A 26,622-nucleotide genomic window follows, 5' to 3' on the forward strand; every position below is an offset into this window, starting at 1 on the left:
TCAATACTCTTACCTACATGCTCTCCAATCCTGAGACATGCTTCCAGGGGCATTACCCTTCATGGCCAGGATAAGCCCAAGGCTACTTTTCGAGCTTTTTTCATGGTTGTCACCCTAGCCCCTCAGCTATCTTATCCTAGAATCAAGAAAAGGCTTTCATCTTTGTAAACCGCTAGCTAGTTCTGCTGTCCTCCCTCTAAGCATCAAAGTCCGATCTTGCCGGATTGTGTTGTGAGGAACGTTATTCACTCGACGCTGTCCTATTTTGTGTGCCTGCTATTTTTTTCCGTTGGTCAAGCAGGCAATGCCATAGATCACCAAATTGACCGCCTTGACGAGATTTAGATCAGAACAAGGAAAGGAGGCGTGGTTGCAACTGAGAGGATACAATCCAGCGGTCGTCCAGGCTTTCTACGAAATGTGCTCTGCCAGCCATAGGGAACATGGTCAAATGATAAATCTCATTGCATTCCGTTAAATTCCCTCGTAAGAGAATCTGCATTAGTAGGATTATTATGCTGAAATACGCGAATACGTGCTGAAGTGCCGCAAAGCACTGTGGCGGTAATGTAGGGTCGAGAGTTGCATTAGGTTCTACCACAGTGGACATGATATGCAGAAACGTGATTTCGCCTTGCAATACGGAGTACAGACAGTTTGAAATTGCGTCGCATCAGCGCGTTCTACAGCGTATTCCAGCAATTGGACTGAGCGCACGCTCAACCCCCCCCCCCCCCCCCCCCCCCCCCCCCCCCCCCCGAGCTAACTCCTCCCAGAACGAGAAAACAGCAACCAGGCCAATTGATCAGGAAATCCTCGTACCTGAACTCTTCTGTGATTGACCAAGCGACATGGTTTAGTGGGCTGGAAGTGCTTATGCGAGATATGCGAGATCTGCTCGAGCTTTGCGTCATTGCCACTTGCTGGACGTGATACACTGCACGCACACACACACCTCATCTGGACGCCAAGCAGGCTGTTGAACAGCTTGCATAACACATGTCCAATGTACGATATTAAATAGGCTAATGAATCCACAGGCTTTCTCTTAAGGCGCAAAAGTCAATGATAAGTCGGAATGTTGTCGCTTGCCAAGAGGTTTTCTATTCGCATCTAGCAGATAGTCTCTACTGGGTCCAAATGCGTATACTTGAAAAAGTCACGAAGGCTCTAAGCTAGAATGTCATGTTGCTTCGTGCCTGAATGCATGCTAATGAAATCATCATCCTGGTATGATTGATGATCCAAGAAAAAACTGATCTATACCCATCAAGTTCTCATTGTCCTGACCAAGGTAGTATCTAAATGGAACCGTGAACGACAGGCGACTCGCTCAACATGGTCATCATAAAAAAAAGCCGTTCCAAATAGAGGATTAAAAACAAACGACATTTCGCTCACTTTCGTAAATCATCCTTTGCGACCAACCGTAGGAAACCATTTCGACTCTCAAGCATGAGTGTCTCATGTGCAGAGTCATCTTCCACACCTCCAAGGCAGGATGACGGGGCGGAGCTGCGCCCCAAATGGTAAGCTTGTCCGCATAATACTTGCAGTAGCGCATTCCTCGTATGCCATCCTGCAGGATCCCAACTCTTCCCATCCCATTTTAGGTCTTTGATATTTAATATCGATCGATCGGACTCGGCTGAAATCGCGAGATCCATAGGGCGAGAAGCGGCCTGTCACGTTTGCAAAGTGCATCGTCTGGGCTCGTCGAGGTTGGCAGTTGTCAACTCCTGCTAGGAAATCATGCAACATCGCGTGTTACACTCCAACGCCCTGAGCAGGAATAAAAAGACAAAAAGCCCACTCCTACCATATACACACACAACCTAATCCTATTCCTCAAAAACGCAAATTGCGTGTTTCTATTGCCAGTTGATTGTTCAAGACTCAAATCGTTGAAGAATCTTGAGTTGTAGTTCGAAGTCGCACCAGCAATAACTTTGACATGAGTTGTCTCCGAATTTGAGGCTTACTACCCTGGTTATGAGAATGCGAGAATGCCTTGTGGCGCGCGTGAGTGACAAACTCCAAGGCGCTGTGGCTTGTGCTGCCGGTCGTTGTCTCCAAGTCTCGTTTCCCTTCACTAATGTGCTATATTGCTACGCCTTCAGGAAGGGTAGCACAGAATTTCGTATAGAGACTAGTTTAATAGACTCTCGCTCCGACCATGGGAAGACAATATCGTGAGATCCTCGGTCGTGGACGAGCTGGTTTAAGAGGATCTGCCTTCCGTTCCCGCCCAATGTAATTTTAAAGCGTCGATCGTACGCTGAAATAGTAAAGTTTGGCCATGTTAGGCAAAGTCATGCTTGAAAGAAGCACGTCCGCGAGACCAAACCTTGCGACTGACCAACATTGACGGCATTGTCGAAGCAAACAATTTTTTCAGCTGACTCTCTGTCATCGACCTTTTTCTCGTGGGCTCCTTGCTCTTTCATGCAGATGTATGCCCGATTCTAAAGATCTTCGAGGGCTTTTCAAGTGATCGCTGAAATGAGGCGTAGCGTCGCATCACCACGTCTCCGCTTTTGGAAAAGTCTCTGAATTGACATTTTCCAACTACTCGCCATTAGTTAGCGGTCGCAAAGCTGTTTTTGTTCGTAAGAACCCTTGCTAGCTGCTCTCTTTCGGGCGAGTTGGGTCCGGATACATTGTCGTGGTCGTATGATCTTCGTGATCGCTTCGAGGTCTGGTGCTGGTAGTTGCTACTATGGCTGCCAGTGTCACTACAATCCTCATTCTGGCCACCAACAGGATACTGACGATAAACTAGCCGATCCTCCTCGGGCATGGCCGCACTGCTTTCCGTATTCCCTCGACTCCTGTTCTTCCTGCTAGTTACTTGGCCGGGTCGATTGGTCGTGGACGTGTCGCTAAGTCGTCGCTTACGCCCGCTAGACGTTGAGCCTACAGGCGACGTTACGTGGACGAAAGAGGACGCACTATAGCGTGGTTCAGACGTTGGGGGCATGCTTGTTGGCTGTAGAACCTGTGCCTTTCGTCGTTTTGGAGAATTTGTGTTTTCTAAATGATGCCATAAGCTGCAAGTCTCCAAAGATCGAGCTTTAGTACGGCGTTTACCTGATGGAGTTGGGGGCTGATTCCCGCCAGCGGACTGAGATGACGGTGGTTGCCAATGGTGAAAGAATATACCACCTCCCGGTGATGACGCGCTCTGTTCTGGCTGTCCCATTTGCATCTGCACGGGCTGTACCGCTCCACTCAGCACTTGGTGGGCTGAAGAAGAACGCTGTTCTTCAGGTGCCACCCGAGGAAGTACTTGCTGTAATGGACCTCGAGTACTGGACGACGATGGCCCTGATGGGGGCGGCTGCGATCTCACTGAGGGTGACAGGGGATTCGAGCCATAACCGTACGGCGCACTCGACGGACCCGCCGGTGGTTGCTGGGAGGAAGCGGCGCCTGGTATTGGCGCTGATGGTGGATACGGCTGCGGTCCAGCTAGCAGTCGTTCACGTCGATTGTCTGGAGATCCGGTCGCCTGGCTTTGGCTAGAGATCTGCTGCTGCTGCTGCGCAGCGTGGAGCGAGTTGTTGTACTGCTGAAGCCATTCGACACTCAGGTTTGCGACACTGTGGCTCCCGATTCCGGCAAAGATAATGGGCACCAAATGCGGCGGAATACCGCTTCGTATGGCCTCCAACAGGATTCCTTGCTCGATCCTCCGTTGTTCGAGTCTTAGAGACTCCTGTCGAGTTCTTTCTTCTTCCTGCTTTCGCTTCTCCTCCTCCGCCTTCGTTAGCAGCCACCGATTCATGGACTCCTCAGCTCCCTGCCATTGCCTGGGAGGCTCTGGCATACCAGCGAAGGAAGTTGAAAGTGGTGGGGGAATGGATCGCACTGGCTCCGGCCCCAGCGTCATAGCGGACGGTGGTGGAAGACCACGATGTGGCGTTCCCATCTTCTCTGAGACAGCCGTCTGCAACGATGATAAGGCGTCTTGATCTGCCTTAACGGACGGTCTTCTAGTTGAGATGGGTGGTGGCGGTATGAAATCATGGGCGTGCTTGAAACCGAGATCTGTGTTAACTGGACGTGGGAGAGTGAGCAACATTGGATCTGAAGCACCCATCGAGATGCCAAATTCTCATTATACCACAATCAATCCTCGGATACAGAGCATGAATTGAGGAAAGGCGCGGCCAGAAAAGAAAAAAAAGCAGACGATGATGGTGAAGATTTAAGGGAAGGGGGAAGGATTACATGAACTGACGTGCCACTTTAAGGTTGAGGGCGGCGTTGATCTTCAAATGAAGCGGGTCAACTGGTAAGAAAAGTCAAGGCCCAGTTGAAGTGTTTGGGCTAGCTTTGTCAGGAACTGCGGAAGCGTGGCTTTTGCTCCAGTCGAAGCACAGATGGCTGTGCTGGTCCTGGGAAGTGCTACTGAATCTAGCGGGCGGATTGGAGCTGCATTGATGATCTTGCTGGGCGTAGTCTCGCGTGGTCAAAGAAGATCTTGGGACGGCTCAGGCCACGAGGTGGTGGGCAACTTGCGTAATTAGAAGCGAATAGTATGGGTTGTGAACAGGTCACGGTCGATCGATTCGCAATTCGGTAAGGATCTGTGGGAGAAGCGCACAGGATTAAAAAGTCCTGTATCGTGCTAGCCAAGCGCCGATGCAGGCAGGCTGTTTGGTCTCGTCGTACGCTCCGCAAATCTTAGTTGAGCCACAGAGTGGACAACAATGTATACGTATCGGTCAAGAATCGGGGCAAAGATCGGCAGGCCTTGGGATTATGAAGAAATTGAATTATGGAGCGGCTGGCAGACAAGTTTGAGGCGCACTCCAAGGATCGAAAGCATCAGTCACAGTGAACCGAGCAATTTAGCTACTCCAAAGCTTCAGACCCAGAAGGCTAAAGGCAAACTGGCTAGATATGGCCTGGCTGTGGCGTTGCGTAGGAAATTCATGCAGCTGGGCCACATTGAGAAAAAATACGTCCGTCCAAGGGCCTCGCGCTTACGCCGTCCAACTTTTGATCAGCCTTTTCGTAGAGCTTTACTTTTTATGCAGGCTTTGCACTGTAAATCGCCGTCAGTCAAGCGTCTTAACCTCGAAAGGCAAGGCGAGCGCCAACGTCTTCCGCAACACGACGGAAACGGTGCCTTTAGTCGGCTCTTGTGCTCAATGGCTGTCCTGTCATAGGAGCAAAACGCTGGACTGAGTATAGAGCGAACTCGAGCCCTTGATTTCGAGTGCTCCCAGTCTTTTAGCTCGCCAATCGCGTGGCCAGCCCTGGAAGAGCCCGTCATGCGCCTATGCTTATGCTGTCTCGAACATCGTTACTCGATACGGGCCATTCGTGACCATCTGTCGGGTTTTAAGGGTGGGAGTGCACATACTTTGGATGAAACTGGTCAACGGAGATGGCACTCGATACAAGAGCAGTAGCAGCTTTGTCCCAAATCGTCGTCGACGTCTGCCATCCGGCCGCCAACGACAGCCCAGACAGCGGTTTCCCCATGTGCAGCTTTGGCCACGGGAAGACAACGGGGCTGCATGCTGGCTCAAAAATTACCCACCTTCCCTATGCATGCCTTGTTCCGCCCATGTCGCCTTGGATTGTATGGTTGGAGGTCATGCAAAGCAGCAGTAGTCGGAATTGACTGCGTCCGAGCGTTCGACAACGGGCGATGCGACTTCCAGGATGACGCTGGGGCCCTGGAATCACCAGCCACATCACCGTTATGGCATCCTACAAGTGCGTTTTCCTACAAACCCAGACGAGCCGCTTCTTCAGCACGGCTTTTGCACGGGATGTTGGTCAGGCGAGCGTGGCTCCATTATGTTGGCGGGGGCCCTCGTGCCAGACGCGGCAGAGTACAATGTCGGGAGGGAAATGAAGGAGGCCAGCCAATGTCTGAAGACTGTCGCTTACGACCCAAACAGGCAAACTTTTTATGGGGACGGAGTAATTCCATAGGGCAATTGCGGGCTTGCTCATTCGAAAAGACACGTCTGTGGAGTTATCTCTGCCGCACTGTCTCTCTACTTTCCCTTCGATAATCTCCGCCTCTTGTCACAAGCATCTGACGGGGGAGCATCTATTTGACCCTTGAGCACGGCTGTCACAATACTTCAGGTGACCAATAAGCGACGATTCGTCGCTGCGGTTCATCTCTATCGATCTTGCATCCATGTTTTTCTTGCAGCCTCACACCGTGTAGCCTTGCCGGGGTCTTGCGAAGGAGCGAGAAAAGGTCCCATGTTCGAATTGTGCTCTGGAATGTGCGTTCGATTGTTCCTCTGTGAAGGTCAGGACGATCAGATCGTCACATCGCATGGCGTCGTCTGCTCACCACGCCGATGGGCAAAGAAAACGTGCGAATGGCAGATCATTCCCCATCTTGGCCGTCGTCGATCACAAATCCGCGTGCAACAAGGATTACAGCACGTTCTTCTGCTCCGTGTGAGCTGAATATGGCAATTGACCAACGCGGAAAAACAGGACTGGTCCATCTCATCGGAATGCGCACTGAACGCCCGCCACCCTGGGATCAACTTCGGTTGAAGGGGGCTCAAGTGTCGCCCAGCGCCGCCTACAAACATGGATATGACGGCTGAAACGGTGGCGATGAGCCATCGGCCCATCTGTGATCTTCGGAAATGTCCACAATCTCAAGCAGATAGCGGCAGCTTTTGACGAGGTGGCCAGGCGCAAGCCTCTTTTTCTCAAGCTACCGTCGATGACGCTTTCGCACACCTTTGCTCAGTGAATGTCATTGAATACTTGTCCACAGCTTCATGCGGGACGCGATGGAGCAAGAGGCTGATGAATCAACACACGGCTTCACTTTCATGCCCAGTCTTCCGAAAGATAATTTCCAAGCGAAATCACAGTGCATCAACGTTTCCCCCTTGTGATGTAACTCTTCCAACTTTTTCAGCCCAAGTCGTCATCACGCTGTATTTCATTGCGTGGAGTCCCAGCAGAGTTTTCTGGTCCTTCCCTAAACCATGGAGGCAAATCAATGATCGGAGAGCCGGCGCAGAGGCCGTGGAGTAAAACCTGCGCAAGCATGCCGCATCATCGTAATCGTGTGAGTCAGAAAGAAGAAATACTGCAAGGGCAACTGAAAATTGCCATCTTATCACCCCGCAGGATTTTACCGAGAGATGGTGTGTTGCTCCAGCTCAATACGAACAGCCTCATTCATCTCCTTGCGGCAGCTGAGAGTAGCTCAAAATGCCACATGCATCCGAAATGAGATTAGTAACACAGTGGATTCTTAGTGTTTCCAAATGCTGGGACCTTGACCTCGGGCCATCGAACTGTTCTGTGAGGGGAAGCATCAAGCCCAAAAAGAGCAAGGAACCTAGTTATTACGAACCTTTGCTCTAGTAGAATGCCAGCGATGATAATGAGCGGTTGGCCGCCTAAAACGAATGATGTGCCTTATGCAGCTGCTTCAATAAGTTCTGTGAAACACTCCAGTATTCCCAAAAGAGGCTCCTCATATCCTATCCATGGCCGTGATCCCTTGCGAGCTTACGTGGAACACTAGGCAACGGGAAAGGTTCCAAGCTCAGTTTGAGACTTATATGTCGCTGTCATATATGTTCACGATCGAAACAATAAAGCCCGTACAACTTGGTGATCTCATTGACCTTGTGCTTGCTCATCACCGGCGACATGGTTCGACGTATTGTGTAATTGCCAAACCAAGGGCCTTCGAGAATGAAACGAGCGTGAAGTCCTGGCAAATGTACCCACATCAACAGAAGATTTCCTATTCGAAGAGCAGTACCCATCTTACATCCTTGGAGCAATGAACTAATTCCGGATGCTCCAACGGAGTTACGACAAAGCTCCCCAATTATTACAAGCAAAACATGCATCTCATGGACTTTGTGTATAAAGACTGGTGACTCTTAATTTGGAGAGGAATCCCGATACGCTCCTAGCGGAAATCGCGCAACCGATAGCACGGTCCTGGCGCAGTGTCCTGAGTCTAAAAAATCAATGGCCTGTAAAACAGTAACCATGTACAAACAAATGGAGAAATTCAAGCACAAGCGCACGTCTTGGCCCATGGAACAGACACTGATTATCTGGAGTGTATCAGGCAATTGGCTTCGAAGCTGAAACGCAAGTGCATGCAGGCTCGCTTAAATCCGAAGCCTCTATTATGATTACAGATTAAACAATAATACCAGCGGAGTATATACGAGGAGGTATATTGAGTCGATCGACTCGGCCCTAGGCCTATGTAGTATTCTCTCGCAACTCATTCCAGCAAGCTACTGGTCATACAATGCAGCGCTATCATGCATTTGTACGTAAAAGCTCGCTTTCTCTACGCGATTTGTGCGGAAACCAATTTCTATGAGAGAAGGCAATCCAATACCTTGAACAAAAAGTACCCATGAGTGACTGTGTGTAAGACAAGCTTACGCTCGTTTCTTTCTTTGTTTCCATTCAGCGAACGCGACTTTCATTAGAAGATCCTCATCCTTAACTGGAATCCAGCTCGTCAGAACCTTCATCGCATTCTCGAAATCAGAATCAAGAAGTATCTCTCTCGTCGCGTCGATCAACGCTGCGGACGTCGCGTGCAAGACGTCCAAATCAGCCCCAAAGACATTGTCTGGGTTCGTCGAATTTGTAACGTCACCGAGCAGCATAAATGCGTCCCATACGCGCAACTGAGCGGGGAAAGGAATCGAATAATTGAACATTGTGAGGTACCATCGTGTACCGTAGGCAGTGGAGGTGATGCCCAACTCTTCCTGTTGTCGTTACGTTAGACTCATTACCAGCCACACTCCCACTGACTCGCAAAGAGAAGGACCACTTACAAGCTTCTTCGCCACGTCGTTACCGCGCAACCAGTTCTTCTCGAAGTCCTCAAGCGCCTCCATCAAACCTTCAAAGCCTGCCATGTACAATCGATTCAATCCTCGAAGTTGCCACAAACGTACCATCATAATGAAAGCGTGTTCCTCATCGTAATAACATAAAAGAGTCGCGGCAATGGCAGCCATGCCTTGAACATAGCCATTGTCGGGAAAATAAAGCGACATTGCATGTAACACTCTGAAAAGGAGTCGTTGGCCTCCGCGATACCGTCTGCGAAACATGATATGGCGATTTACAGTTCGTGGAACGTCGCAGTCGATCTGTACGTCGTCTGGAGAGCCGTCGTCTTGTAAGGCATGGAATATCTCGGTGAGCTCTTCGTCACTGTGAGAATCTTTATGATTCTTCGCACTGGCAGCGAGAAAAGAGTACCAAGCTGAAGCCCTCCACTTATCTGGAATACCTTTCCAGGTCCTCGAGATGACCTTCGGATCTTTAGGGTCAAAGTTAAATTGCATTCCTTCGCCCTTCATGCCACTCTTTGTAGAAAGCCTGCCCATTTTTCGCCACTTCTCTTCCCGCTGCAGTTCTTTCTTCTTCATTGCAGCGGAGGCTTTGCCACCCTCCTTAGCGACAGCGAGCTCTTCCAATCCAGGCGGAAGAGTGAGCATGTCGCTCGCTTCATCCATCCATCTTCGCTCTCTATTATGTGGAAGGCGATTTGACGCATACCGTAGCGGATTCTGCTGGATGCTCAGCGAGGTGTTGCTTCGTGTTGAATATACCGATGCAGGCGGTCGTAAACTGTTCCTCGAAGACTTCGACGACTGCCTTTTAAGTTTGCCGCCTCCGTTTTCCACCTTCTGCGATGCTCGCGATGCAGAACGCCGTACCGTACGCTTCCGTCTCGGCGATTCTGACAACTCTACCAGCACAGTGGATACGCGCATCAGTTGCGGTGAATTTCCTGAAGCATTTGAACCTCGAGACTCCGATTTTTTAGGAATGATGAAGCCGTAGCGATCGACCTCATCTGCCGCTACATCCTGCCAGTCTTCCAAACCTCCCGCTGCTTCGTATGGCTCCCACGGTATGATACTCGCCCGTTTTTTTGTACGGTCACCTGGCTCTTTCGGTGCTCGTAACGTAGAAGTTTGAGACGCGGATATGCCTGGCTCCCCTACCTCAGCTTCATCCTCTTCCATTACCATATCGTCCAGAACTGTTCGCTCTGACCAGTCCACACCACGCTCGTTGCCAAACTCGTACATAGAACGCACTCGTTGTGACAGCTCACTCTCATCGGCTGAAAGCACCCTCGACTGCCGTGCTGTCAAACTCGTCCGCGACCCATTGTCTGTCCGCAGCGACGGCGATCGCAGAGATGCTGCCGCGGATGTTGCAGTACCATTGGATAGTTGTGTAGCTTTCTTGCCGTCAAGCAGCATGCTCCCGCGTTTTGAGAACTGAATCTTCTCCGGCGATGACAGATCTTCCAATCCGCCTGTGGGAATCGCCATGGTAATGCCGCTGAACGAAGCGGAATCTTGTTGTGCACCAATGACCGTCGGCGGCTTCTCCGTCAAGGTTCTGTCCCTGGCCTCGGTCTTGCGGGTATGAAGCTTTTCTACATCCTCCGAGTTTGAATCTTGCACTACAATCGCTGGCAAACTTGATACCCGCGAAAGGCCCGAGTCGCCGTCTAGTACTGTGGAAGGAGCGATCATCGTCGAGGCAACGCTTGCAGGCTGGAGTGCGCTGTCGCGCCTGGGGTCATCATTGAGTTGCGATCGCGCAAAGAATGGTGGCGGCGGCCTTTGGCCTTGACCGGGCGCAGTCTTCGGCCTCCTCAAGTTGTTCAACCATGACAAGGGCGACGCTGACGGGCCGCTGCGTGAATGCGGCCGAGAGTCATGCTTTTTGGACAAAGACGTTGAGGAATCGGTGAGAGAGTGCGCGGTGGGCGTCTGAGGAACCGGATCCTGAGTTATTGAGCCATTGGGCGAAGCATGCGCACAATGTTCTGACTGCGCTGCATCGTTCATGGTCCTGAACTGGCGGGTTACGAGAATGCGTTTGTCGCCTTCCGACGCCTGGGGTGGAGATTTGAGGCTGATCGCAGGCGCGTTTCGTGTTGTGGAAAACTGCTGGGCCACGCGACGCTGGCAATAATTGAAGCGGCGGGCCAAGCGGTGCTCACCTCGAGTAACAACAGAGGAGCAATTACAATTCACTGTGCAGACGAACAAAGTTTAAGCAGCGTGGACACAAGGACGACTTAAGGGGGCCATAGTTGGAGGTAGATGCGACGGTCGGCCTGAGCCGTTCTGCTTCAAATTACACGCTCGGCCGTTACGACGCAATGGAGCTGTGGCGCCAACCGTGCTCTGTGGCCTCAGCTGCTCGCACACTCTCTGAGAGTCGGCAAACCTGTCCTCAAACCGTGTACTGCACGTCGACTCCACGTCAAACCAGCCAGGTGCCGATTAGGGCTGCGCGCTCGCTCTGTCAGGGCATCTTAACATGACTTGTCCGATGCTCTCTCACTTCGCAGAGTGACTTGGGACTTAAGTTGGCCTGTACGAGCCAGTTCCACGAACGTTGTCTTCATGGACAAACTTTCCAACAAAGCCTCCAATCATTTCAGGTAAATCGAGGCCCTTCGCGTCATCTCAATAGACTTTCACGACTGAATCAAGTGAATGCAGCATACCCCGTGCGTGGACCAACTCTTATCCGAGGACGATCTGTCCGAGCATGCCATGACTCTAAACTGGCCGTTGCAGTGGATCCACACACATCCTGCGTTGGAACGAAGGATTGCCAGTCGCTGCCTCTAATGCGTGTCTTGCACGACCTTGTGCAAGACACCTTGACCTTAAGGATCTCGAACGTGTCCGTGAATGCTAGACAGCTCCCCCTACCTTTATTAAGCTCATTGAGGAAGTAATGATCGTAGACAGTAGTTACAAGCACTTTTCTGCAAACTTTTCCTCATGAGAAATTTGCCAATGCTTGTCGACGCATTTCAAGCGCGCAGGATGAGCGGCGCAGACCCGGGTAGAAATTGCCATAAGAAACATGTGCTGGGTATTGCGCACGACTCTGAAAGACGGCCGAGCCATAGATGGCCTCGAGGCCTTTCGAAGGATCGAAAAGGCAAGTATACTTCGCTAACGGTTGCACCCTTGAGCCTCATTGTGAAATAATTGGGAACACATCCTAATGGTGGGAATGTCAAAGTCCCTTGATTTGCTGCTAACTTATTGAGACGAAGAGATCAGCCGCACGTGGATGCCAGTAAACAAATCGATGGTCCCGAATCCTACAGTCTTTAATGTGCTTGCCAGTGGTATTAAACCTGCCCTTTTTAGTGCCGATGCAATTCAGGTCAACGAAGCAACTTTCTCCAGATGGTTTTTGCACGGCGCAGTCTAGAGTTATGACCACAGCAGCTGAGACTACTGTTCCATATGCATCTGAGCGTCGCGTGGACAAAAATAACCACGCTCAGCATTTCTCTCTCTACAGATCCTTTAAGGGGCCATCTCTTGTCCCATCGAACCCTATCATGACAATGCTTCTGACTACGGCCTGTCAAGGTAACAAGACCGGATTCGAACAAATGAAAACCACAATAAGTAAAGGCTGATGGAGTGGTGAGACTTAATCTGGGCTGCTAGCGCAAAGCGCATGAAGCGATAAATCTGATACTTTAGGGAGTAAAATTAGGTTCGGGCAAATGATGTAGGATTAGAAAGTTCACAATTTTCAACTGTCCACTCAGCCCAACACAAGCCCACGATGACTATACCCTCGCGGCCGACCCACAAGATTATTCCACAGCAAGATGAATTCGATGACTTTGAAACCTCAGCAGAAGGGTGAAAGTTCGGTTGCTCAAGGCTGCACTTGCTAACGGTACCATAGTTAGAGCAGAGAGTGTCTGGGACGGTTGGCACAGTTTTATTCTTGGACTCATGTGTTGCATACAAATTCGTTCTTCAAGTCATTCATGTAGTATGAAGTCCTCAGAATGATCTCTTCAGACTCAAGAAGACAACTCCCTCTCTCGTTGCGACAGAATCGCTTCGTAGAAGCACTGTGCACGTCAAACCTAGGCAGCTCGAAGAAGGTTGCCGTTTGACGAAAGACTAGATAAGAGCTAAAGCGCAGCACCCTACAGCTTTATTCCTTGGTTTGGATTTACATGTTGCACACAGGCCGGTTAGCAACGGTTTCCGCAATGCACTTGAAAGAAGCAGCTCACTCGGACGCTCCCTACATGTGTTATAAGTACATGGCCATGAATTCGCAGCTATGTCATCGCTAAGATCGACATCTTCTCTTCATGTTCAAACCAAAATGGCATGAAGCTACGATTAGCATGCATCATTTCCCGAGAATAGACGATGCTTCTTCATCGACAGATGAATCGGTGAATGTTCACAAAGCCAACTACGGTCGAGCTGATCAGAAGCGTCGTATAAGTTAGGTCTTTCATGCCTGAATAAGAACCCAATGGTCATCAGTTGTGCTTGCATTATCGATTTACAATATAAGCACTTAATTTTCATTTGAATACATGTGAATTTGAAAGGCTTACAAGTGAAAAAGCTTGAATTCTGGCCTCATCAAAAGAAGAGATGTATTTTCTCCATAAGCACCACAACGGGGCGTCGCCGAAATAAGACTCCAACGTTATATACATACATATAGTTCTACCTTTTGTACATTTCTTCGAATCTCTTTGAGTGGTAAGAATGCCGTTGAAATCAAGAAAACCCAAGCTTCTGCTTCTTGATCCTTGGTATGATACCTGCCAACGTGATGATCGATGCCACTAAAACGGCCCACAGCTTGATGTCCAGCACTTTCTGGTTATAGAACGTCTGAGTAGCGGCCGATACTGTAGCCAGTCCAAGAGTGAATACAACGTAGCCGCTTGCCCTGTGATACTTCCAGACTTTCTTGGCGTTGTCGACGCCGCCGTACAACTGTGGCACGAAGTACTGGGTAAATCCTACCAGAGCCTGCACAATGAGAAGTATGTACGTGACGAAGCCGAGGATCGCATGTGGAGATTCGAAGTGGGGGAGCCCGTTCTTGACCTTGTTGACTTCGATGATGACGAGTCCGGAGAGTAGCGCAGCCAGACCGACGTCGTTGAGAGCCGCGTGTATGTACGTTCCTGTCTTCTTTTGCTCCGGAGTATGCGTCGGTTGGAGAATGAGGGCGCCCTGGGCAATCAACAGTAGCCCGGCCGAGTTCAAAAGCTGCAGGCACAAGAAGTCAGCGAGGACATGCTTGAAGCTGAAGTCTACGATCCGGGTCACGTTTGTCCATTGGGACGCCTCCGAAGCTCGAAGGAGAGAAAAGAAGGAAACATTCAGCGTACCGGATGCGCGGAGAACAGTATTAATTCGTGGGAAAAGATAGCGGCCCAGACGATGGCGACTAGAATCCAGATGCCCGCCTGCGCGACGACGCCGGTGCCTGAATTGTTATTCCTTTCGCGTTAGCCAAGTGGTCAAAGATGCGCCTGTTCAGACACGTCGCGAGAGCGCCCTACCGATGATCAGATTGTTGTAAATCGGCTGGGTGCCCTGCGAGACGTCACCCGGTCTCCCCAGGAGCGGTTCCTGTTCATTTGCGAGGCTCTGGTCGGGTATGCCCGTGGCTGAAGCCATTCTTTCACCTCAAGCTGCAAAGGAAGCCAAAGTTGGAGCGCAAAACAAAGAGGAACTCCTGCGGTGGGAGAAGGATCACGAAGCTAGTGAGATGGATGAACCGCCGTCCCAAGATCTATGCGGAGCGCGGGGAGAGTCCACGGTTAGAATTGCGTGCTGGACGGGGGACAAATATGTCGACCGTTGCTTTCGAACATGGGAAAGGCTGCTCATTCCGTCATTCATTCACGCTTGCAGCCAATCACTCTTCTGCTTACCAATACGACCTTGTCTTTGCTCCACCAAAAGGTTTCGGAACTCTTCCAAGCTCGGGCTCCGCACTTCGTCAAGGATCGATGCGAATTACAGCGTGACTGTTTGCAGAAACGCCACGGAGTCTTTTTTGTTTCTTTGGTCTGATGATCTTTGGCCTTTAGGTTGGGGAAATGTCCCGAGATACATCCATGCCGCGCATGCTTCATTGACCTCTTTCCATTGGTGGCATGGATGACGGGTAAGGATCGCCCGAGGTCCGGGTCACTTTCAGCTCAACGAACTTGAGATACTCGTGGATCTCGAAGTAGGATACAATCTAAGCACTACGCAGCTTCGAGCTCCTGTGCCCATTTTCGTTCCAACGCTGTCTTTCGAGGCAGAGGACAGAAAGAGAGCATGTCCAACGAACAGTGAGATGCGGTTCCATGTTTGCCAAAGACAATGGACTTCCGTCAAACCTGTCAAACTACCTATTTAGAAAAGAACAATCGTTCTCATGTTTGTATGCACCTGCTCCAGCGTGCAAGCCATTTTCCATGCCCACTTTTCAGCTCTCGCAGTGTTCACTCCTGTGCTCTGTAGCTACAGCCTTATCGTCTCATCACTTTGCATGTTCTGCCAGCAACCCTCAGTGTGATTCAATGTTCGTTCCAGTCGATGCGGCTACTACTAAAATTTGGTTTAACTTCCAAGAGCATGATAAACCATGTAGCATATTTTGGTCTAATCATGCCATGACGGAAACAACTTTGGCAATGTCTGACAGCGAACTCGTTCTCAGTTCTACCAAACGATCCGCTGTGCTCTTAACGGTATGTCTTCCCAGACAATTCAAGACTTTCAACTGCGTGCAGCAGAGGGAAATCACGTAACAGTCTTTCCTCTGTGATGACGGTGGCCTTCCAGTGCGTTTTGGGACGTCACTGAATCCTCACTAGCGTGAATTAGGACAATGATCATCCCGAGGACTTTCTTTCGCTTCGGATTCACCAAGAGAGGCCCTACTTGTGGCTTGACAAACAACGAGTTGAGGTCTTCATGACGGCTATTTCTTCCTATCCTTCTTATTACCGCCCCCAAACCTCCCCAGTCCAAGCCCCACTTTGCTCTTTGTCGGCCCCTTTGATGCAACTGATACCTGTGCAGCAGGTGTCGCATTCGTTGGTGTTCCGGACCTGGGCACGACCCTAGAGGGCACGACGCGGGCCTGGTCCGTCACCGAAATACCTTGGTCTTTATCAGGCACGGGGGGCGGGCTCCCTATATCTTCACCTACGAGAGCCACTTTGTTCTGCTTGCGAGCACGTTCCTGCGCTGCCTTGAATTTGTCAAGCAGCTCACCCCAGCGTACACTGCTGTCTTCACGCGCTTTGAGACGAGTCGACCGTTCGAAATTGCTAACTACGCTGCTTGTTGATGCAGATCCGGTTGGCCTATAATGGTGATGATGTGAGCCATTGTGCTACAATCGCCACTGCGGTTTGAGGTAGGAGACGGAAATGAAACTAGAGGCAATGTGCGCTAACAGAAATGGTGTCGACGAAAGCAGTTGTCGTGAAGTCTCTTGTCGCCAACTGCAAAAGTACTACATAAGGATACACGTACGCTCGTGATGGCCCGGCTCCCGTGGCGCCGGAGAAATTGGCTATTTGGAGGTAACCGATAGCTGAGACAGAATTCAGGCGATTCTTGAGAGCTGCAAAGGCAGAAGATTGAGGGAGCAGCATGAGCAAACCGTAAAGGCATTTGTAAAGATAAGGGTAACGCTCGGGCTCGAGCAACTGTAATCGGAGGTCTGCGAGATTATAAGCAATGAGCAGTGAGTGGAGGGGGAGTCCTCACATGTGAAAACGGGGGATTCAAGCAATTGTACAAGCTTGTCGATCTGAATCAACATGTTTACCGTCATCTCAAGATCGGCACTATTCTCTTGTCAACAGACCATCGTAATCATACTCTTGTAGTAAGACGAACAAGATCTGGAGCAGGTTGTATGCCTGCTCATATGCTTGTGCTAAGAGACAGAGTGAAAACGTGGCTACGGCATTGTGACACCACGACCTAAACAGTGTCACGAAGAACATTTGCCCGTCCTGATGTCTTGTGAGTTACCTTCAGCGACAATCATGCCCTATACTTACCTTGTTGTCGAGGTTCCGTAAACGTTTCCTCAGATCAGCCAGTTCCGGGGCGGTAATTAGATTGTTATTCAGGTTCTGCACCATAATGCTGGCGAACTCGACATCCTCATCACGCTCCAGGCAATCGGCCAGCGTGCGGTAGATGCGCTCGGCACTGAGGCTCAGGCACAGCTGGCGGATGATCAGGTTACCTCTTGTCTCGAGGAGGCGGCGATCCGTGGCGAAGAGCTTAATAAGGTGGACCATGAAGGAACTGAACTTAGCCTCGTCGGTGTTGCGAAACATCTGACACAAGAGGATTAGGTCCTGCCTGACGACGGCATCCGAGGCGTCCGAGAGGGTTTTTAGCAGAGCAGGGAAGGTTCCTTCGTTAATGTCGAGCTTGCGTGCTGGTGGGGATTTGCGGTGCAGCATGATTAACCAGTTGAGAGCGGCAACACGAGTAGCTTCGTTCTCGTTTAGAAACTGCAGGGTCAGGGCGTTGATGGTCAGTTCATAGTCCAATGTCCAGGCCTCTCGGGGAGTGACCGCGCGTGGCTCCTGAGTGGCAGGGATGCCACCGCCTGTTGGTGACCTTGAAAGTGCCGAACCATCAATAGATGGTCGTGGGATATGTGAAGGGGTAGCAGATTCCCGCCTTTCACTAGATACGGCATCTCGGGGTGGTTGTTGCTGTACTGTTGATGTGCTCTCTGGCTTAGAATCTTCATCTGGTAGCGAGAGTATGTATTCCATAAGAGAATTGTTTACTCTGATCGCCGCAGCTCGCACCTGCTCTTCGTCATTGGAAAGGGCCGGTAACATTTGTGAGAGCAATCTAGGGATGAAAGAAAGGATCTCCTCCGGAGCGATCTCGAAGAAGTGGTCGATCCATTTAAGCGCTGTGATTTTTATCTCTTGTTCTGTACGTTGTTAGCCAAGCAGTTTCACGATTTAGAACGGAGTGAATTTTTTACCAGATGAACCACCGAGGAACATGACGAGAATATCTAATATCCTCGAGTGATCGACGAAGACGTCCTGGCCAGGGATCCAGTCTTCCTCGATATCGGCTGAGGTCGTGTCGTCTCCGGCAGTGCTGGAAACAGCGTCCTCATCCCCACTTCCATCCACGTCGAGGCTATCTCGTTTCTTCGCTTCACCGCTCAAACCACCACTCTCGACGCTCCTGGAGCTTCTTCGACTAATATCGCTCCGGCTAGTGGACTCTGTACGCTTGACGCCCTCGCCCACCTGGCTTCTTCTGCTCTCAGCGAGACCCCGTTTCAGTCTTGCGATCTTCTTGATCTCAGAGAGGAACCGGTCGAGAGCTACTTGCGTTGCAGTATGCACGTCTTGATTGCTATCGCTTAAAAATCGAAATAAACCACCAAGGAAATCGGGCAGGTAGGTGACGAGCTCTAGGTCGGGTATCGAATCTAGCAGAGTGATCCAAGATACGAGAAACATGCGCGTATAGGGATTCATGACAGTGATGCGCTCTTTAAGCAGGGGAATAAAGCGACCTAGAGAGAAGGCGGTCGGGGGTTCGGCATATGCGGCACCTTCTTTGGTGGCTTCTGTCTCCTTCCCATCGTGCGTGTGCAGGACAGACACGTAAGTCGCCGCGGATTCGGACACAATGTCTTTGATCAAACGATCTAGAAGCTCTGCTCCGTTCTTGACGGACAGTTCCGAGTCGGCTGCAAGCTAGTTAACGACAACAGTTAGCACGCGTCCTTTGTACTGCATTACGCAACATCATATCTCTGCCCGGCGCTTACCTTACTTAAAGCGTCGAAGACCTCATTGAAATATATCAAAATCTCGCCCTTGGCCACTTTTGCAATGTTGTACATGCTCTCGCACGCGTAGTATCGAACGCGAGCATCCTGGTCAGAGAAACAGGCAAGCACGGGAGGGACGATTTCGTCGAGATAGCGGGCAACTTCCTGTAATGCTTGTCAGTACGACAAATCTCCATGTCTTCGACTGCGTGGTTCGAGGCCCGCCAACATACAGATCCAAGAGCGATAGAGGCAGCAGCAAGTCCTATCAGCCCCCCGTTCCTGGCGTGCGGCTGGTGCACCTGGTAGGCATAGTCATGACAGAGCTGGTTGACTATCTTAGCGATACGGTCGTGATCGCCAGCGGCCAGCGAGGCCCGGATCAGGCCCTCTAGCTCAAGCGCACCGCTCTTTCTTTTGTCGTAGAGCTTGTCAGTCAACGCCCGCTGGATATTGGGATCCATGCCTTTGCAGAGCTTCTAGACGCCTTGGAGGAAAGCAGTCTGCATCGGCATTCTAAGGCGGAGAGTGAGCAGCTGCACGACTAGGCCGACATGGCTCGAGGCTGAACACGGGCCACGGACGAGAATGTGTAGACTATAGGGAGGATTGGAGGACGGCGACGGAGGCGTAGGCACGCGACTGCAAGGTCTGTAAGCTTCGACAGCGACTGCGACCAGGGATTAGAGGCGGGTTGCGGTGGTAAACTCGTGAAGCAAGCAGCACGTGTGTATGTGTGGTGAAGCAAGACGTACGAGAGTGTGACGCCCTCAGGCAGGATGACGCGCAAAAGATTCAGCCATTGGGCGGACGGACAGGGGGGAGGGGCCTGCTGCTTGGCGGGTGCGAGGCGCTAAAGTTAGTGGACTGCGCTGAGAGGCCTGCGCTCGGGGGGTTGGCGGCCACCTGCTGCACGGCGAAGGAGCGGATGTGGCGTTTTTTTTCACGCTGCGACTGCTGGACTACTGGAACGTCCAAGAAGAACGGGACCAAGCACGCATGCACGCCATGCGCGTAGCGAGGATCGCAGCGGGATGCATGCCACTTGCAAGCACGTAGCGCAGTTCAGAATGCAATGCTAGCCATCCATGAGCGGATCGGGAGTGCAAAGCGTGCACCGTCTGAAGAACAGCGGGCCTCGAAGCGACGCCGTGGCAGAGCTCTCACCAGCTCCAGCCCTCCGCTCCTGTCGCGCAGGAACTTGCGCCATACGTCAGAGTCTTCTGAACGGCGCCGGGCGAGGGCGGCGTGCCTGGACCGGAGGTGCAAAGTCAATCGCTGCGCACGACGTCCGCACTGGGGCGCTTCTCCCAAAGCGCCGGCAGCATTGACGTCAACTCCGCAGAACGCACATGCGCAAACCGCCCGCCCACCAGCCCACTTACCACCACCACCCTAGCCCGTGCTACTGACCGTCGCTGGCACGCTTGGTAACAAGCAGTTCTCTCCTCCGTCATCCGCCATCCCAGCCGACTGGATTGCTTGATCATCTGCCTGCTGCTCTGCTTCTCCATCATTCCTCTGCCGCCCTCGCTCTTCTTTCCTCCACATCCCTCGTTCGTCACTCACCCCATCGCAATCAAGCCCCAGCAACCTCCCCTCGTTGAAGGCAAAGACCGCAAACCTACAGTCTCCTTACTGCGAGTCTTGCCGTCTCAGCCAGCGTCGTCGTCCTTCGGCCGAACAGCAGCAGCATGCGAGATTCCTCGTAGACGGTACCAATCCCGCACAGAACTTTCCAGCTCTTACGATGACGAAACAGGTGAGTGGATGCCAGCACTCCTGGCCATGAGAACGCAAAGCTTCTCGATGCACCGCACTCTCTTCGTCACTCTGCACCAGCTTCTCGTATCTCACGCGTCAACTGCGAGTGCTCGCTGACATGGCGCAGGAAGAGAGTTCGCAATCCATCCGTGTCGAGGTGCCCGTCACGCCTGGCGTCGTATCGTCTGGCAAGTCCACCTATTTTGAGCAGGAACGTCCGGCCACCTCGTCTTCCGAGAAGCTGCCCTTCGACCCCGCTGGCTCCACCCCAGGCCCGCGATGGAACGCAAACGCGTATGAGCCGTCGCAGGAGTCTGCTGGCGTCAATGCCGGCAGTGCTCGTGCGAGAGGCGCGTTCCCCAATGATGAGCTGGCCCAAGATCCCGTCAAGATGTATCCGTCCCTGAACTTGAGCGGCCACATCATCAGCGTAACGTTCAACGTGCCGTACAGCATCGGCTTCGTCCCAGGGAAGGACTGGGTAAGCCACCCGCCTGCGGACAACCTGCACGAGTCTGCTAGCTAACCATTTGGACAGGACCTACAACCCCGTCGCGGCACGTCTTCTCTCTTCGACTCTCTTTCTTACCTTGCCTCCTCGTCTTCGTCATGGAACCACACCCTTGTCGGCTGGACGGGCGAAATTCGAAAAATGCCGGATGCGGACACGCTCAAAAACGTATCCGCTCCGCGCAGCAAACTATCCGAACCCATTTCGCTGCCTGGCATGCCAAAGCCCAAGTTTATCGATCCGAACGAGAGTATGCTCATCACAAAAGCTGATCGTCAACGCCTGGAGAAGCAGCTTGAACGCGATCATGGTGGCAAGATCGTGCCCGTGTGGCTGACAGACGAGGGGAAGGAGGGCAAGGACGACGTCTTCACCATCAAAGATCAGAGCAGATGGCGTAGATTTGCAAGAAAAGAGCTCTACACCCTGTTCCATTACAAACAGAACGAACCCACCGACGCAAAAGCTGCCCGCGTCGCCTGGGCTGACTACTACAGAATGAATGTTCTCTTCGCCAACCGCGTCATGGACGTGTACAAACCTGGCGACGTTGTTATCGTGCACGACTATAACCTTATGCTCGTGCCTAGCTTGTTGCGTCAGCGTCTTCACACAATCTATGTCGGTTTCTTCCTTCACATTCCCTTCCCGAGCAGCGAGTACTACCGCTGTCTTGGCCGTCGAAAGGAGATCCTCGAAGGCGTACTTGGCGCCAACATGATCGGTTTCCAAGCCTTGAGCTACGCTCGACATTTCTCTTCATGTTGCACGCGCATCTTGGGCTTTGATTCTTCAGCCTCGGGGGTTGACGCCTTCGGATCGCATGTAGCTGTAGATGTCCTGCCGATCGGCATCAATGCCCACGCTACAGAGAAGGCTGCATTTGAGGATCCAAAAGTCGAGGAAAACATAAAACGCATCAAGGAGATGTATGCAGGAAAGAAGATCATCATTGGCCGTGACCGTCTTGACGCAGCACGGGGTATCACACAAAAGCTGCAAGCCTTCGAACTGTTCCTGGAACGCCATCCCGAATGGGAGGATCAGGTCGTGCTCATACAAATAACAAGCCCGACAGATATGAATACCGAAGGTCGGGACGGTGAGAGCAAGGCGCTGGAAAAGATCTCCGAACTGTCTGCGAGGATCAACGGCCGGTACGGTTCGATAGGATTTTCACCAGTACGTCATCTGCCACACTACCTTTCTCGTGAAGAGTATTTTGCGCTGCTACGCTCCGCAGACGTGGGGCTAATCACCAGCGTACGCGACGGCATGAACACCGTCAGTATGGAATATGCCATCTGCCAGAAAGAAAATCACGGCCAACTCATCTTATCCGAGTTCTCCGGCACGGCTCACAACCTGGAAGACGCACTGCACGTCAACCCGTGGGATCTGGGCAAAGTATCAGATGCCATCAATGAAGCACTTTCGATGTCGGATGCCGAACGTGCGATAAGGAGCAACAAACTGTACGAGCACGTCCGGACACACAACATCCAGAACTGGACCAAGAGCTTCATCAAACATCTGTTGTCGAGCTTGGAGTCCTTTGATCACTCTTTCGTCACTCCAGTCCTGAACAGGGTGCTTTTACTTAAACAGTATCGCAATGCTGATAAGCGCATCTTCATGTTCGACTACGACGGCACTCTCACACCCATTGTTCAAGATCCCAAGTCTGCCATCCCGTCCGACCGTGTGCTACGGAACATCAAAGCCCTGGCTGCAGACCCGAAAAATGCCGTCTGGATCATCAGCGGCCGTGACCAAGCCTTCCTGGAGGAGTGTTTCGGCCACGTGACTGAGCTTGGCCTCAGTGCTGAGCACGGCAGTTTTGTTCGTTACCCAGGGAGGGAGGACTGGATTGACATAACTGAGGAGTTCGGCAAGCAGTGGCAGGACGACGTGCTAGCCACGTTCCAATACTTCACCGAAAAGACGCCAGGAAGCTTTATAGAACGTAAGAAGGTCGCGGTGACTTGGCACTACCGACGCGCGGATCCTGAGTTCGGTGCTTTCCAGGCGTCTGCGTGCAGGAAACAGCTAGAGCGCACGGTTGCAACTAAGTTCGACGTCGAAGTCATGGCGGGCAAGGCGAATCTGGAAGTCCGGCCGAAGTTCGTGAACAAAGGAGAGATTGTGAAAGCGTTAATCAAAGAGCACACAGATCGTGGGCAGACGCCTGGGTTCGTGTTTTGCGCTGGTGACGACTTCACAGATGAAGGTATGTATTACCTCCTTTTCCCAGAAGTGTCTTTGCCACAGCCACTGCTACTTCTGCTTCGTCCTTGATATACTAATGAGTTACGCCTAGATATGTTCCGTGCCTTGAACCAGTCCGGTCTTTCAACCGAGAGCGTGTTCACGGTTACTGTCGGTCCATCTTCGAAACAGACGCTGGCCTCATGGCATGTCGTCGACCCGGGGGACATCCTGAGCACGATCGGTCTGCTCAACGGCAACGCGGACGAAGCGAGTGCAGGAGACTTTGTCAGTTGCTGATGAGGAAGCGCTAGAGAATCGGTTCTAGAAAAGGAAATTTTAAGAAAGGGGTCCAGAGATGCGGTGTGCATGAGCTAACACACAACTGGCGTTTTCTGGCATATCATCAGCGCCTCAGCTGTTGTATTTCATTCAAAGAGGTGAGGTATCCTTTAGCGGGTGTCTTGAGCGTCGGCGACCAGCACATTAAAAGTTCGCCATAAATGCTTGTACGAGCATGAGAAGGCGTAATGTGAGGGGCTTCAGAGGACGGGGAAGAATAGCAAAGAGAGCTCCACCCCTGAGACAGCCAAAATCGGGGCAATTCACGCAGAATAGAGTGAGAGCGGAACAGCGATAGAGCGTGGTAATAGAGATAAGTAATCATTTACTAGACTCATAGTCCACTGCCTACCTCAATATACGTACGAATTGCTCTGGAGGGAAATAGACGAAGATTATGGATGAGATTTGAGAACTACATGAGCAAGTCTCTCAATTCAACACATCTTTGATCAGTACTTGGAACCCTACATACGCGACAGTCAAAAGTGCATTTTATCTTGTTCCTTTCTGTTCAACTCATCTTCCTCTGCTTATTTCCAGCAATTTCCGTCATCCAAACTACTATCCGAGGCACACTTGCGATACCTTTCTCACTAGTACTTGAATAGCGAAGTGCCATCCGGCATCATGAGGACTGCTATTGTCAACATAGCAAGTCAAGCTTTGACACTTATTCACTGACAATTCCTCTGTAGACAGCCTCACCTTCACGCAACATCTAAAAACCTGCAGTGACCAGTTCCGTCGCCCGAGATCGATTATCATCGCAGCTATCGACAGTTGAGTAGTTCTCACACCTGCTTTCAAAATTATCAGGAAGGCTACATCATCGGACGGCTTTTACATCTCCGGATGAACTTCTACTCTTTGGTGGCGCCTCCCGTTGGCGGTAGTAAGCGGTCAAAGAAAGATGTTGCGAAAGCGATCCTTCAAATCCCAAAAGACGACCACAGCAACAATCTCATGTTCGTTGCGGAGTCACTTGCCCGGCACGAGGTACTTGACAAACGAGCTGTTGTGCGAGCACTGGCCCGGCATCTGGAGGCACAAAATCAGCTGCAGGACGTTCGCCTGCTGTCGATGCAGATAGCAGACGTCTTCGTCGTCGAAGGAGGCTTCCACGGTCTCTTTCGCAGACTGTACGTCAGCCCCATGTACACGAACCCTTTTGCGAGGCGGTCGCGAACGGGGTTCAGTCGCGTCGCCTATGGATGCACCGAAATTATTGTTAGTCTTAGGGAAAACTGCGGTAATTACAGATACGCACCCGGCTCTATCTTCCAAACCCGTGCTGAGGGCATGACCAGCGCTGTGACAGAGATCAACGACTGGTCGTTTGTCTTCAGGCACTGTCCAAACTTGAAAACGTTGTCGGTGATAACGGGCGGCTGTACGACGGGAGTGCTGTGGAACAGGACAAGCTCGGCACTGAGAACGCTAAGGACGGGGCTGGAGGATGCAGACCTGCCTAACATGACGACGCTGCGGATGGCCCCGGTTGATATGGTGTACGTCGGGCAATTTGGATGCCACGGCCCTGCATTTGGGAGGTCAAGTGCGTTTGCAGCCACGTTGTGGACGCAAATCAAGCATCTTGAACTCCAGATACTTCCTCTTGCCGATCTAGAGGAGAACCAACGGATCCAGACATTCGAAAAGTTCAGAGAGTGGTTGCGAGGCCTTGCGTTACATCTCAGGTCACTTAGGATATGCTATCTTGGCGTGCATGAGGGCCATAACCCGTTTCAACGGCTCAGTGGCCTGAATAGAAAGCGTTTGGGGGAAGACAACGTTTATATGCCTGAGCTGAGAGAATTGTGGCTTGGAAGGGTTGAGGGTTTGAATGACAGTTACGATGTTCTGAAGACGCTTGCTCCACGGCTCGTGAGGTATGCATCCTCGTGTCATGTTTACCAGGTATTCTGGATCTAATCAATGCATGTAGCTATCACATTCTCGTGTGCAGTCAACCCGAAACTAGAACTGTCACATTCGACATGAACGATGAGAAAGAGCAGTGGAGAACTATTCATTTAAGAGAGTCTTCAAATGCTCTTGAGGTGTCATCCTCTCCCGGAACTAGTCCTCCTGACTATGTTTTATTCGACTTCAAACACCGACGTAAGTTTCCTCAAAATGATTCAGATCCAGACGAATTGCCATCCATCCAAAATAGCTCTTCAAGAACCTCTGGTCGAGATTATTCCTTATTTGAGAAATCAAAAACAAAAAGCTTGTCCTTTAGATCTCTCACCAGTGGAATGTTGCATGAGGGGGGCCATAAACATGTGGCAACGAGCTCAAGCCTCCCGGCTCGCCCAAAGCCGGGGCGACGTTGCACGTCGCCTGTGATTTCAAGCATATTCAAACTCAGGACCCGACGCAAGAGTGAACCCGGCAAGCCGGTGATCAAACTAATCGGCGAGACTCAGCTCGATTTAGTCCCCGCTGGTCTTTCTCCTCTAGGTGCGAATTTCACAGCTTTGAATGAAAGCATCTCACGATACTCGGCTGATTCAGTCCGCGACCTCTCCCAGCGACCCTTTCTGCTGCAGGCTGAAGAGCAACAGGCCAAATTGTCCAAGACCCGAACAAATACGAGAAGCCTTTGAAAAGATAGGTTTGAAGTCCTTAGATCGTGGCAGTCAGCAACGTCTGCGGGCAAACATGCAACTACAAGGCAGTCTGAATCTGCTTACGGACGAAAAGCCAGGACACGATCACTGAATGGAAATTCTCGACAGTGTAAAAAATTCAAGCTCCACTGGGATGAGCAAATGCTCCTCATGCAAGGCGGTTGCATGAGGGTCACCCGCTAATAAGTGAGCCTGGAAACAACCATTTCGATGGCTCCAGAAATAGACTTTTTGTAAAGGAATCGAGCAGTGCGTGGGATGGTCTAGGAGATACTGTGGCGCACTACAGGACAAGGCAAAAAATATATGTCAGAAAAAAATGCTTATAGGCGGAGTGCAAACTGCTCCAATAGGTTAACTACAGCCATGTATGAAGCTTGGTCAATAAGCTTTCCCACGATGTGGTGTTGAAGTGCTATGCAACAGGCTGCGCGCTTTACAACATCAACTAGATCCCCTGGGCCGAACGCTCTG

At 51.3% G+C, this 26,622-nt stretch overlaps 7 protein-coding genes across 10 annotated transcripts; 3 read left to right on the forward strand and 4 right to left on the reverse strand.

Moving 5' to 3' along the window:
* Positions 1 to 1,084: 1,084 nt before the first annotated feature.
* PV09_03360 lies at positions 1,085 to 5,628 on the reverse strand. 3 transcript variants are annotated; one of them, XM_016356550.1, is made up of 4 exons: positions 5,375 to 5,628; positions 3,091 to 5,053; positions 2,773 to 3,033; positions 1,085 to 2,717 (listed from the first exon to the last, which is right to left on the reverse strand). In XM_016356550.1, exons 2-4 carry the CDS (start codon positions 4,100 to 4,102, stop codon positions 2,623 to 2,625), a joined length of 1,368 nt encoding a protein of 455 aa, XP_016215343.1. In that variant the 5' UTR covers positions 4,103 to 5,053; positions 5,375 to 5,628; the 3' UTR covers positions 1,085 to 2,622. The 3 variants fall into 3 exon arrangements, with proteins under 3 accessions (XP_016215343.1, XP_016215344.1, XP_016215342.1); XM_016356551.1 differs by having other exon boundaries at positions 3,091 to 4,059; positions 4,234 to 5,628; XM_016356549.1 differs by having other exon boundaries at positions 3,091 to 5,628.
* A 2,513-nt stretch (positions 5,629 to 8,141) lies between these two features.
* Positions 8,142 to 11,126, reverse strand: PV09_03361 (uncharacterized protein). Its single transcript, XM_016356552.1, has 2 exons — positions 8,832 to 11,126; positions 8,142 to 8,762 (listed from the first exon to the last, which is right to left on the reverse strand). The coding sequence occupies exons 1-2, from the start codon at positions 10,875 to 10,877 to the stop codon at positions 8,424 to 8,426; spliced, it is 2,385 nt and encodes a 794-aa protein (XP_016215345.1). The 5' UTR covers positions 10,878 to 11,126; the 3' UTR covers positions 8,142 to 8,423.
* A 128-nt stretch (positions 11,127 to 11,254) lies between these two features.
* Positions 11,255 to 12,873, forward strand: PV09_03362. Of its 2 annotated transcripts, XM_016356554.1 has the most exons (3): positions 11,255 to 11,479; positions 11,541 to 11,727; positions 11,792 to 12,873. In XM_016356554.1, exon 3 carries the CDS (start codon positions 12,170 to 12,172, stop codon positions 12,482 to 12,484), a length of 315 nt encoding a protein of 104 aa, XP_016215347.1. In that variant the 5' UTR covers positions 11,255 to 11,479; positions 11,541 to 11,727; positions 11,792 to 12,169; the 3' UTR covers positions 12,485 to 12,873. The 2 variants fall into 2 exon arrangements, with proteins under 2 accessions (XP_016215347.1, XP_016215346.1); XM_016356553.1 differs by having other exon boundaries at positions 11,541 to 12,873.
* Positions 12,874 to 13,377: 504 nt separating this feature from the next.
* PV09_03363 (uncharacterized protein) lies at positions 13,378 to 14,819 on the reverse strand. Its single transcript, XM_016356555.1, has 4 exons — positions 14,780 to 14,819; positions 14,405 to 14,727; positions 14,231 to 14,328; positions 13,378 to 14,108 (listed from the first exon to the last, which is right to left on the reverse strand). The coding sequence occupies exons 2-4, from the start codon at positions 14,520 to 14,522 to the stop codon at positions 13,608 to 13,610; spliced, it is 717 nt and encodes a 238-aa protein (XP_016215348.1). The 5' UTR covers positions 14,523 to 14,727; positions 14,780 to 14,819; the 3' UTR covers positions 13,378 to 13,607.
* Positions 14,820 to 15,153: 334 nt separating this feature from the next.
* PV09_03364 (uncharacterized protein) lies at positions 15,154 to 19,433 on the reverse strand. Its single transcript, XM_016356556.1, has 8 exons — positions 18,918 to 19,433; positions 18,682 to 18,849; positions 17,875 to 18,607; positions 16,919 to 17,820; positions 16,752 to 16,870; positions 16,620 to 16,699; positions 16,383 to 16,572; positions 15,154 to 16,210 (listed from the first exon to the last, which is right to left on the reverse strand). The coding sequence occupies exons 1-8, from the start codon at positions 19,146 to 19,148 to the stop codon at positions 15,823 to 15,825; spliced, it is 2,811 nt and encodes a 936-aa protein (XP_016215349.1). The 5' UTR covers positions 19,149 to 19,433; the 3' UTR covers positions 15,154 to 15,822.
* Positions 19,434 to 20,003: 570 nt separating this feature from the next.
* On the forward strand, positions 20,004 to 24,022 carry PV09_03365 (trehalose-phosphatase). Its single transcript, XM_016356557.1, has 4 exons — positions 20,004 to 20,446; positions 20,576 to 20,929; positions 20,987 to 23,189; positions 23,280 to 24,022. The coding sequence occupies exons 1-4, from the start codon at positions 20,435 to 20,437 to the stop codon at positions 23,465 to 23,467; spliced, it is 2,757 nt and encodes a 918-aa protein (XP_016215350.1). The 5' UTR covers positions 20,004 to 20,434; the 3' UTR covers positions 23,468 to 24,022.
* A 342-nt stretch (positions 24,023 to 24,364) lies between these two features.
* PV09_03366 (uncharacterized protein) lies at positions 24,365 to 25,444 on the forward strand (the record flags this gene model as incomplete). The annotated part of the gene is made up of 1 exon (XM_016356558.1): positions 24,365 to 25,444. One exon carries the CDS (start codon positions 24,365 to 24,367, stop codon positions 25,442 to 25,444), a length of 1,080 nt encoding a protein of 359 aa, XP_016215351.1.
* Between the last annotated feature and the right edge of the window lie 1,178 nt (positions 25,445 to 26,622).

The sequence above is a fragment of the Verruconis gallopava genome (assembly GCF_000836295.1).
Source record: "Verruconis gallopava strain CBS 43764 unplaced genomic scaffold supercont1.9, whole genome shotgun sequence".
NCBI classification, from domain to species: domain Eukaryota; kingdom Fungi; phylum Ascomycota; class Dothideomycetes; order Venturiales; family Sympoventuriaceae; genus Verruconis; species Verruconis gallopava.

Coding starts and splice junctions, on each gene's coding strand:
- PV09_03360 (XM_016356550.1), bottom strand. CDS start 4,102: ATGGGTGCTTCAGATCCAATGTTGCTCACTCTCCCACGTCCAGTTAAC. Junction 3,034..3,090: donor TCAGCCCCCAACTCCATCAG/GTAAACGCCGTA, acceptor GGCATCATTTAG/AAAACACAAATTCTCCAAAA. Junction 2,718..2,772: donor GGAGGATCGGCTAGTTTATC/GTCAGTATCCTG, acceptor TGGCAGCCATAG/TAGCAACTACCAGCACCAGA.
- PV09_03361 (XM_016356552.1), bottom strand. CDS start 10,877: ATGAACGATGCAGCGCAGTCAGAACATTGTGCGCATGCTTCGCCCAAT. Junction 8,763..8,831: donor ACGACGTGGCGAAGAAGCTT/GTAAGTGGTCCT, acceptor TAACGACAACAG/GAAGAGTTGGGCATCACCTC.
- PV09_03362 (XM_016356553.1), top strand. CDS start 12,170: ATGTGCTTGCCAGTGGTATTAAACCTGCCCTTTTTAGTGCCGATGCAA.
- PV09_03363 (XM_016356555.1), bottom strand. CDS start 14,522: ATGGCTTCAGCCACGGGCATACCCGACCAGAGCCTCGCAAATGAACAG. Junction 14,329..14,404: donor TTACAACAATCTGATCATCG/GTAGGGCGCTCT, acceptor ATAACAATTCAG/GCACCGGCGTCGTCGCGCAG. Junction 14,109..14,230: donor TACTGTTCTCCGCGCATCCG/GTACGCTGAATG, acceptor TTGTGCCTGCAG/CTTTTGAACTCGGCCGGGCT.
- PV09_03364 (XM_016356556.1), bottom strand. CDS start 19,148: ATGGATCCCAATATCCAGCGGGCGTTGACTGACAAGCTCTACGACAAA. Junction 16,871..16,918: donor TACGGAACCTCGACAACAAG/GTAAGTATAGGG, acceptor ACAAGACATCAG/GACGGGCAAATGTTCTTCGT. Junction 16,700..16,751: donor TACAACCTGCTCCAGATCTT/GTTCGTCTTACT, acceptor ACAAGAGAATAG/TGCCGATCTTGAGATGACGG.
- PV09_03365 (XM_016356557.1), top strand. Junction 20,930..20,986: donor TCGTCCCAGGGAAGGACTGG/GTAAGCCACCCG, acceptor CCATTTGGACAG/GACCTACAACCCCGTCGCGG. Junction 23,190..23,279: donor TGACGACTTCACAGATGAAG/GTATGTATTACC, acceptor AGTTACGCCTAG/ATATGTTCCGTGCCTTGAAC.